We start from the raw sequence: 11145 nt of genomic DNA on the forward strand, positions 1-11145 counted from the left end.
TTCCTGTCAGGAGTCCTCCCCTTCCTCATCAGGAGTCCTCCTTTTCCTGTCAGGAGTCCTCCCCTTCCTCATCAGGAGTCCTCCTTTTCCTGTCAGGAGTCCTCCTCTTCCTGTCAGGAGTCCTCCTCTTCCCACATCAGCTGACGTTTGCTGTGTCACTGCCACTCGCTTGGACTCTTGCTTCTGACACATGTGCCCATGTACGTCGGGGCCCTCCCTCCTTGGGTCTCTTCCCCTGTACTGATGATATTACTTTCTAAAATGCAGCACTAGTCAGTCTCTCTCCATAGACACCTGTGTCAGATGGGATTAAATTACTCCATGCCGTAAATCCTCCAGAACCTGCTTAGGATCTGACCCTCCTGGCCACTCGCATCAGCCCCGCACTCTGGCCTGGCCTACCTCTCCATGATTACCCCCACATGTCCCTAATCGCTCATCCCAAAGGCTGGAGTATGTCCTCCTGCACCTCCTCTCTTTGGGGATCAGCCTCAGAATCAGTCGACTCAAGGAGCCTTCGCTCAAGTTGGCGCCTCCTCCTAAGTGGGTAGTCTCTTACTCCTTTTCTCTCAGCCCTGTGCTTTGCCTCACATTGCTTGTACCTCAGTTCATGGTTCTTTGTGTATTTGTTTGCCTTTTTGCTGCTTTATCGTGTAACTCCTGAGCTGTGTTTTCTCTTGTCCTCTCCCATCACCTGTGACACACACAAAAGTTGCTTGACAGGCAGTGGTCTCCAGATTTCCCAGCTTCTCTTGTGTCTGGAGTGAAGAGAGCAGACATACAGTAGACCAGCAGTATATCAGAGTGTTGCCCTGCCGATGTCAGACAGTGGTGTGGTAACTGCCAGCTCGTTGTCACCATCTCTGTCTCTAGTGTATATTCCACAGTTCACATACATACACACACACACAGAGACACACACACACACACACACCCTCAGAGGAACTACATAAGACTGTAGCCCTGGATCAGGACACTTGTTCCCTGAGTGTGTGTGTGTGTGTGTGTGTGTGTATGCCCTTGTGAAATTTCCCTCACATTTTTCACAGCAAACATGTAGCTTCTTAATACCTTTTAAGAAAAAAACCTCCAGAAAGTGTGTTGTCCTGGGGAAATATGCTAGTTAGTTTTTGTCAACTTTACACAAACCTAGACAGAGGTGCAAAGAGGGAATCTGGGAATCTTAGTGGAGAAAATGTCGCCACAAGGTTAACTGTAGGCAAGTCACAGGGCGGCATTTTGATTAATGGTTGCCATGGGAGAGCCCAACCTAAAGTAGGCAGTTCCTCTTCTAAGCAGAAGGTGGTAGCCGATGTAAGAAAGCAGACTGAGCAAGCTATGGAGAGCATGCCAGCAAGCAGCAGTTATTTCTCTACGGCCTCTGCTTCAGTTTGTGCCTGGAGTTCCTGCTCGGACTTCCCTTAGCAATGGAGTGTGACTTCTTTGAGTTTTTTGTTGTTGTTGTTTAAGATTTATTTATTTTATGTATATGAGTACACTGTCACTGTCTTCAGACACACCAGAAGAGGGTATCGGATCCCATTACAGATGGTTGTGAGCTGTGGATACTAAGAATTAAACTCAAGACCTCTGGAAAAGCAACCAGTGCTCTTAACCACAGAGCCATCTCTCCAGCCCAACTTCTCTGAGTTTTAAGTTGAAATAAACCCTTTTCTCTCCGAGTTGCTTTTAGTTGTGACCTTTTCTCACAGCAATAGAAACCCTAAGATTATGACCCAAAATTATCTCACAATTATAAGATAATTTTTAAATAAAATTTTGTTTAGAACTTGAGCTGCAGAGTCAGCAGGTTGTCACTGTCGTGGTCTTCGCCTTGTACAGTCCCACCCCCAGCGTTAGCCGTGAGTCTGTGCTGTCTGTGTGGGGTGCCATACCTGTATCTCCTAAGACGTGCTTCCTTCTCCCTGCAGCTGGAACGTGGTGGGTATCCAGGGGTCCCTGCTCAGCATCTTTGTGGAACCCATCTACTTCTCCAGCATCATCTTGGGCAGCCTGTACCACGGGGACCACCTCTCCAGGGCCATGTACCAGCGGATCTCCAACATAGAGGACCTGCCACCACTTTACACCCTCAACAAGCCCCTGCTCAGCGGCAAGTACCCTCTCGTCCGTCACCTTCTTCCTACCTCTGTGCCCTGAGCTCACAGTGTCTGAGTCCTACATATTGAAACACCCCACCCGGAGCCAGTGTACGGCTGCCAGGCAGCAGCAGAGCCATTAAGAGGGGAACAAGACCTTGTCTCTGAGCCTCTTGCCTGGTCTCCAGGGCCTTCTAAGGCAGTCCTTCTACAAGATAAATGCCTTCCCATGGTGTGAACCTTGCTATGCGCTACAGAAGTTGCAGGAGCCTGTCACCTCTGTGCTGTCCCATGTACCTTGTATTCATTCCTGCCCCAGTAACAAAGACTTAGGCATTCTTCCCAGACCAGCCAGGCTGGAGCTTGGCGACCATCCATCCTCACTCAGATGCTGTCCCAGTCGCTGCTGGCATCTGCCACCCGGCTCCCTCTGCACTGTGATAGGTGTGGCAGCTGTGCTGACCACTCTCCTCTCCTTCCCTGGTACCTCTCCTGCCCTTTCCCCCTTTATTCCTGGTTTCTTTTCTTTTCTAGAATGTCAGTGGCTAACAGTAAACTGAACAGGAGCTTTTGAATTCAAAGGCCCTAACTTCTAAGCCCACCCTTATTTAAAAGGACACGGTTAAGGTATTTTTACTCTTTTAAAAAGAAATAACATTTTACTTACTTCTGTAAGCTCAAAACTAAAATCATATCCTAAACTAAAAAAAATTGCTTTTTTTGGGGGGTGGGGGTGCATGTGTACTCTGCCTCAGTGCCGTGCTACTAGCATGTCTTTAACTATAAGAAAGCAGTGTGGACTTTTGTTTGACAGCATGTCTGTCAGAGCATTGGAAGTCAGCAGAGAGGGGAATGATGAAAGGTATCCAGGATCAAAGATTACAGCTCCCTGTTCCCTAAAAGTTTCTTTTTTTACTCAACCTGATGGTTTGGTTCAACTTTGAAGTCTTGTGAGTGGTTGAATTTCCCATGAGTTGGGAAACTTTCAGTGTTGGAGGAAGAGTGCTTTATTAACTACTGCAAATAACAAGGTATTTGAGGGTAGACGCTTTATAAAGAGATGATTGTTTAGTTCACTGTTTTGGAGACTGAAAGTCCAAGATCAGGGGTCTCATCCCTTCAGCATCTAGCTCATGTGGGATAGGAAGGCATCACAACAGAGGAAGGAAGGCATGCGGAGCCCACCGTGGGGCTGGAGGGATGGTTCAGCAGTTAAAGGTGCTTAAGTTCAGTTCCCAGCACCCACATGGTGGCTCACAACCTCCTGTGACTCCAGGTCTAGGTAGCCTCATGTCTCTCTGGCTTCCACAGCACACACACAACCAGGATGAAGTCTCTCTCTCTCTCTCTGTCTCTGTCTCTGTCTCTCTCTCTGTCTCTGTCTCTCTCTCTCTCTCTCTCACACACACACACACACACACACACACACACACACACACACACAAATTTGAGAGAGAGAGAAGGGCAGAAACAGAAAGACGAACTTATGACAAGAGAACAAGGTATAGGTCAGGACCCCTGTTTATAAGAACTTGCTCTCTAGGACCTAACCAGGGCTCTGTGAGAACACGGGTCCCTTATGAGGTGTGTGCTCAGTGACCTAACCTCCTCCCCTGGGCCTCGGTTCTGAACGGTTCCTGCACTTTGACCCCAGCTCAGTAAGTACAAGCAGCATGCTGTATCTGGCCTTCAAAGAGAACAGCCCACCCAGATCCAAAACATGGTCACTGCCTTGTACTCACAGAGTGTGAATGTGGGATACAGGGTACACAGATGCCTCAAAATAGCTGAATAGACTGTGTAAGCCACTTTCCCTCAATAAGAGAAATCTGAAATGGACCTTAAAGTTACTAAAGTATGTAAAAGAAAATGGTCACCTCTCCCCTCCGTATCACATGTACCCCAAGGCCTCTCATAACCCTTCATTTTTGTAGTCTCTGACCTTGGCCTACATGCCATCCCAGACCACACCTGCCATGCAGCCAACACGGTTGACTCTGCAGGTGGCAGAGGGAGCCTGGGTCACGCACCTCTGTTGACTGCCTTGTTGGTAGCTCGTGTGCCTCAGTTATTGGGATGGGCCAGCTTCCTTTTCTGATCCTCTGGATGAGAAGTACGGGAGTGTGGCACAGTGTCAGGAGGCAGAGTGTGACCCACGGCTGAGCCACTAACTAGATAGCCCCAGAGTCAGCACCAGAGCCATGAGCAAGGTGCAAGCTGCCTGAGAGGGTTTCCTTTGGACACGGCAGTGCAGTGTGCTGCTGCTGTTTTGCTTTAGTAAGGACACCATTGGACTAGGCTGCCTTTGAGGCTGGCAAGGGATGGCCCAGCAGAAAGTAGAGTGGGCCAGGGACCGAGTGGAGGGCAGGCAGACACACCTGCTCCTACAGCCCGTAGCAGTCAAGATGGAAACATGCCGCAGTGGGTGTCACAAAAACAGAAGCAATCTGAGGAGTTGATACCTTCCTTAATTTATGAGATCTCAGTCTTAGTAAGTCTCCGTCACAGCCGAGCCTTTGGGGCTCTCTAGGGTGTTATCTTATGTCTAACAAGTGACTTGAACAAAGTGACCATTGGGACATGAGTCGGTTTCTGTCAGCCCCTTGCTCAGTTGTGTTGTGTTTTAGAGACCCTGCCTCCTCTCCTTTTATCTGTGAGAATGACAGCTAGTGTACCGTGTGGATTGTCAGGCTGTAGGGAGGAACGTAAATCAGACATACATGTCACATGGGGTAACCAAACTCACTAAGACAAGGTGACCTAAAAGTTCACAATCACGATAGGAAACCCAGCACCGGCTGCTGCCTTTGCTTTCTTTTGCTTGTCTTAAGTGCAGTCACATTTGAAGTAAGAATTGATTTTTATTCTCCTGTGAAAGCAGGTCATTGAGAACTTGCCGGTGGGCTGAGCTTTGGCTTTGCAGGCCACACCCGCTGCTGGTGGTGGTTTGTATCTCAGGAGTGTGCTGCCACGCTGTGCTGCCACGCTGTGCTGCCACGCTGTGCTGCCACGATCAGCTTTTCCCGTGAGCTCTGAGGGTCCTCATGCTTGTGAGACCAGCACTTCACCTCCTGAGCCATCTCCCTGCCTTCATTTCTAGTGGCTGGAAACAGAAAGCTCTCCAGCCCACCTTCTCAGCAGCTCTGTCCTCTTAGCTGCATATCCAGCCCCTGCATGTTTCAGGGCAGCCTGGTGTCAGCTCCTGTCCAGTAGGTTCCCCGACTTTGATCCTCCACTGACCAAGACCATTGTCCAAGGCTCATTGAGATACAAGAGGAAAGTCCAGTGATGAGGACTGCCCCCACATGAGGACCCTAGAGCCTGGGCGACAGCCAGGCTGCTAGGGTGCTGTGGGGTGGACTGGGCTTCCTTAGTGCTAGTTTTAAGGACAGCATTGTCAAAAGAATGGACAAACAGGGGGCATGGGTATTTGATTCCTAGGAGTGCAGCCTGTGTGAGGGAGCTCTGGGGACACAGTAGAACCACCAAACCTTGGGGAAGCACTGTTCCTCCCTGCAGGAGAGCAGTGGCTGCTCATCCTGGTAGGTTCACAAGCAGCAACCAAACCCCTTCTGTAAAGAAAGTAAGAGTGTAGTCCCAGCTACTCTGCTCCTGGCTGACTGGATTGGTTTTTGGTGGACACAGCAATTCATGTCTGGTGCCTTCCTCCCATGTCTAGAGGCTCTCTGGGCCACCATGGGCAGGCACTGTGCACAAGGCTTCCCTTAAAGTTCATGCCTTAGGCTGGGGATGTGCTCAGTGGTAGAGCACTTGTCTTTCAGGTGAACGCCCTCGGTTCAGGTCCCCTGGAAGGAAGGGCTAGGGGTTCAGTTTCTTGTTTGCAGAATAAAGACTAGTGAATTTCCCTTAATCTACCAATAAGGACTAATAATAATTCCTAAAACACAAATCACATTTATGATTTATAGTAATCATAAATATCTGTATTGATCATTGCCTGTAGAATCCATTTCTTATCATTCAGTCAGGTGAGGCACCTATCAGAGTGTGCCTTTGAAGTGAGTGCAGCTCTCCTGAAGTTGTTTTGTTTTTTGTTTGTTTGTTTGTTTTTTGTTTTAGTTGAATCCATTACGGGGCCACTTCAGAGTTTCTCTGCAGTTTTGTGTTAAAAGTTCTTATTTAGCACACTTAATTTACAACGACTGGGGACTCTCATTACCCACCAAGTCGTCCCTGCTTTTATTTGTCCCCGCACAGTGGCCCGTGATCAGCTCATTGCCCTACTTCTCACTTTGCAGCCCTAGAGAGATAAGTTGCTCATGGGCGTCCACCCTCACGAAGCGTCAGCCCCGGAGACTGGAAATGCACTCTCGTGACCGTTTCTAGCCTTCTGCTCAGATAAACCGTATGGTTAAATTGGAACCTCGGGCTAGCTGTCTTTTTGCCTTATTCGCTCTGTTTTTGTTAAAGATGGCAATTTACTTAGCTTAAAATATAATGAGGGGAAAGCCTGCACTTTCAGAGTTTTACTTCTCGGTTAATTGACCATTTATTTGTCTTTAATGTAGAATCTTGCAGGCCTAGTGTGTAGGATTCACACAACAATGGTCCTTCGTTCTGGTTTTATCACACAGAAGTAATACAATCGGAAGGGAAGATGACACAGTACAAATAGCCACTTGTATACACACAATCCAATTTCATTCTGGTCAGAGGATTCCCACGAGTTACAGCTAAGTGGACATTCATACCTCCTCCCTCAGAGAAGGAACTGTCTTGCTATCTTCCATTCAGCAGTTGGGTAGCTCAACAACAAACCCAGGAAGAAGCAGTTGCAGATCCTGAGATGAATCGGAAGCAAGGCTCCGTGTGGGAAACTGCAGAGGGTGTTGTCAGAGGGAATGATGTGGCTCAGTAAGGAGGCCGAGAGGCCGAGCCCTCCAGCAGAGCCGCAACCTTGAACGAGATCGTTTTCCTTCACACACGTACATCAGGAAGCCTTCTTAGCTGTTGCAAAGCTAGGCTCAGCACTCTTGCTGAGAACCCTGCCTGTGCCGTGTTTACTTACAACCATGCTGACAGCTGCTGGGTAGCACTGGGCCAGTTGTACATGCCAACATCTGTGAGACTTTCCGTTAGAGCAGTGCCCGTGCTTCTCACGTCTGACATCACCTTTTTCTGTAGGTAGTCATGTCTGTGACCAAACTATGTTTTCGAAAAGTTCTAGAGAATGAATGTATAAAGATTGCTGTCCTCTGCTTTTCTCTCTCCCTTTCCTTTCTCCCTCTCACTCCTCCTCCCATGGCTTTCTTAACGGGTATTACTGTGTAGCCCAGGCTGACCTGGAACCCCTGCCTTGATCCTCTTGCCTCAGCCTCCTGAGTGTTGGGATTACTGGTATACATCACCACATTGGGCTATATGGCTATGTAGTTAGTATCTCTTCCAGGCATAAACTGAGTTGAGATTCAGCTCTTTTCCCATCTGTTTTCTGGAAGAGTTTGTTTCGGGTTGATATGTTTTCTTAAATTTTTGGTTGAACTCACAGTGAAGCTTTTTGATAGAGATTTCTTTATGAGGAAATTACAAATTAATGACTTATTTTTATTTTATGTGCAATGGTATCTTGCCTGCATGTGTATCTGTATGAGGGTATTAGATCCCCTGGAACTGAATTTACAGACAGTTGTGAGCTGTTATGTAGGTGCTGGGAACTGAACCCAGGTCCTTTGGAAGAGCAGGCAGTACTCAAAACCACTGAGCCATCTCTTCAGCCACAGGGAATTACAAATTGAATGTCTGTTACTTCTTTAATCTTTTTCTGAGGGTAAGCTTGATGATTTGTGTCTTCAAGAAATTTGTGCGTTTCATCCGATTTGTGAAATATAGGTGTAAATGTGTTCCTGGTATTCCTCATACCATTTTAATCTCTGTGGCATCTCTAGTTACACTGTGTCCATCCCAGTATTGGTGATTGTGCTGGCTAGCTTTATGTCAACTCGATACAAGCCCGGGTCATCGGTGAGGAGGGAACCTCAACTGAGAAAACGCTTCCATAAAATAGGGCTGCAGGCAAGCCTGTTGTGCATTTTTTTAATTAGTGTTGATGGGGGAGGACCCAGCCCATTGTGGGTGGAGCCATCCCTGGGCTGGAGGTCCTGGGTTCTATAAAAAACAGGCTGAGCAAGCCGTGAGGAGCAAGCCGGTAAGCAGCAGCCCTCCATGGCCTCTGCATCAGGCCCAGGTTCTTGCTGCTTGAATTCCTGTCCTGACTTCCTTTGATGATGGACAGTGATGTGGACGTGTAGGCTGGACAAACCCTTCCTCTCCATTTGCTTCGGTCATGGTGTTTCATCCCAGCACTAGAAACCCTGAGACAATGGTCACCTCTTCTCTTTCCAGGCAGCCCAGCTAGCAGCATCGGTTCTCCTTTTTTTTTTTTTTTTGCATCTGTTCTTTTGATCATCTCTAAAAATAATCCCTGCTTTCATTGGTTTTCCCTGTTATTTTCTGTTTCTCATATTAATTACTTGTGTTTCATCGTCATGGTTTTATCCACTGCGCTCACACCATGTTACTTGCTAGCAGAGGTCTTTGTCTTTTACCGCTTTTATGACATTTATAAATATCGTTATGTTGTGTTCTCATTTTCACTCATTTCAAAACTCCTTATCTACAGGAGTGTGCTTTTTACTTTTAGAGTATCGCAGGGCTTTGCAGAACTGTGTTACCAATGTCAAATAGACTTTCATTTTATAACCTTAGGTCCTTTTAAATTAGTAAGACTTTGTTTGCAATGCAGTGACAGTCTGTATTGGGCTGGTAGGATGGCTCAGTGGTTAAAGACACTTGCTGCCCGCCATGATGACTTGGGTAGGATCCCCTGCGTATACATGGTGAAAGGAGAGGAACCCTTTGCAACAGGCTGTCCTCTGACCTCCACATGTATGTTCTGTTATGTACATGCATATGTAATATATACATATACATACATATACACACAGATATATATACATATATACGTGTGCGCATGTGTGTGTGTGTGTGCTTTTAAGACATGGTTTCTCTGTATCCCTGGCTGTCCTAGAACTTGTTCTGTAGCCCAGACTATCCTTGAACCCTACTGCCTCTGCCTTCTAAGTACTGGGATCAAAGGTGCGTTACCACCACTACCTACATAAATATATTTTTTAAATCGGTCTTTATAAATGTTCTGTGAGAACCTGAAGAGAGCACGTCTCAGTTGTTTCTAGGTAGAGTGATCTTTAATGTCGGCTCCACCAAGTTGACTGATTTTGGCGTGCCTGCCATGTCCTTACTGATCTACAGGACCTGTCAACCAATGAGAGAAGGACATTGAATATCTCTTCATTAGAATTGTAGGTTGTCTGTTTATCCTTCTAATTTAAGTCTTTACTTCCTGTATTTTAGTTTAGGATTGTTGGCTTCTCTTGATGAACAACCTCCTTTATCATTGAAAGGTAACCTTTAACTCTGGAACTGTCTTTCCTTCTGAGATCTGCCTTGTGACCCAGCTCAGTGACAGATCTGTTTAATGTCTTTTTATTTTAAACACGACAATCTCTTCCTTTAACCGAGGTATTTGAACCATTTACTTTTATTGTGGTTATGTTAACTCTGTCATTTTTGCTACTTACTTTGTATTTGATCCAAATGTTCCTCGTTGCCCCTTTCCAGTTTTTTCTTACCACAGTATTGTGTTTAATGATCATATTGTAGCTCCTCTTTACTTTTTTTTTTTTAGCTGTTACTTCTGTAGATTTAATAAGTCTAGAGTGTTTATAGTATACATCCTTAACATGCCACAGCCTGCCTTCAGGTGGTACTGTCCCACTTCACACAGAGACATCCCTCTGACTCTCACAACAGACACTGTTTCCTCTTCCCCCAGCCTTTGTGGTATTATCACAACTTAATTCTTTTGTGTACTAAAAATCCCACACAGTTACTTTCACTTCACAATTCTTTTAACATTTAAAGGTATTTAAATGATAAGGTTTCCCCCTCCCCTCCCGCTTTCCTTTTTGTGGGTCTGGACTGGATTCCCACTTGCTATCATCTTCCCCTTTGTCTAAAGACCTCTCTTCCTTCTTTTAAGAGTCTTCTGATGATGAATTAATGATTCAGCATCAGTATGTCTGAAAGCGTATTTTGCTTTCATCTTTAAGAATACATTTTGCTAAGCTAGTATGTTTTTCTGAGTTGGCCAGGTCTCTGTGCTTTTTTAGAGCTCAAAGGCCACTGCCCTGTCGTCTTATCTGCATTGTCCAGCCCATCCTGTGTTTCCTCTGCCTGGGCTTACGATTCTCACTCTGTGCTGATGCTGAGTGGTCTCCTGTAACAGGCTTTGATGGGGTCTCTTCGTATTTCTTATGCCTGGGCTTTGCTGGATGAATTAGTTCTGTAGTTTGTTGGGTTCATAGACTGTAGAAAGGTTTTGTTCATGTTTCTTTGTATACATTTTTTTCCATGTTTCATCTCTTTAAGAAATTCTAGGGCTGGAGAGATGGCTCAGTGGTTAAGAGCAGTGGCTGCTCTTCCAGAGGTCCTGAGTTCAATTCCCAGCAACCACATGGTGGCTCACAACCATCTGTAATGGGATCTGACACCCTCTTCTGGTGTGTCTGAAGACAGCTACAGTTTACTCATATAAATAAGTAAATAGATAAATAAATAAATAAATCTTTTAAAAAAAAAAGCTCTGTCCCTCTCTTTAAAAAAAAAAAAAGAGGGGCTGGAGAGATGGCTCAGCGGTTAAGAGCACTGACTGCTCTTCCAGAGGTCCTGAGTTCAAATCCCAGCAACCACATGGTGGCTCACAACCATCTGTAATGAGATTGGATGCCCTCTTCTGGTGTGTCTGAAGACAGCAACAGTGTACTCATAAATAAAATAAATAAATAAATCTTAAAAAAAAAAAAAAAAAGAAATTCTAGTTATACATAGATTTGATGCTTGTTTCACATCTTGATGATTTCCTGTCTTCATGTTGTCTCCCTCCCCCTCGTGTGTGTGTGTGTGTGTGTGCATCTGTGTGTGTGTGCATCTGTGTGTGTGTGCATCT

General features: G+C 46.0%; 1 protein-coding gene across 3 annotated transcripts in view; it reads left to right on the top strand.

The window, feature by feature from the left end:
• The window catches only part of Adarb1 (adenosine deaminase RNA specific B1), a 122565-nt gene that overhangs the window by 105464 nt on the left and 5956 nt on the right, over window positions 1-11145 (top strand). For all 3 annotated transcript variants that reach the window (XM_028773946.1, XM_028773945.1, XM_028773947.1), the window contains one exon: window positions 1932-2113. In XM_028773946.1, the coding sequence (XP_028629779.1) occupies window positions 1932-2113 (182 nt within the window). The remainder of the gene's footprint in view (window positions 1-1931; window positions 2114-11145) is intronic.

Source organism: Grammomys surdaster, unplaced genomic scaffold, assembly GCF_004785775.1.
Source record: "Grammomys surdaster isolate TR1022 unplaced genomic scaffold, NIH_TR_1.0 237, whole genome shotgun sequence".
Classification (NCBI taxonomy): Eukaryota; Metazoa; Chordata; class Mammalia; order Rodentia; family Muridae; genus Grammomys; species Grammomys surdaster.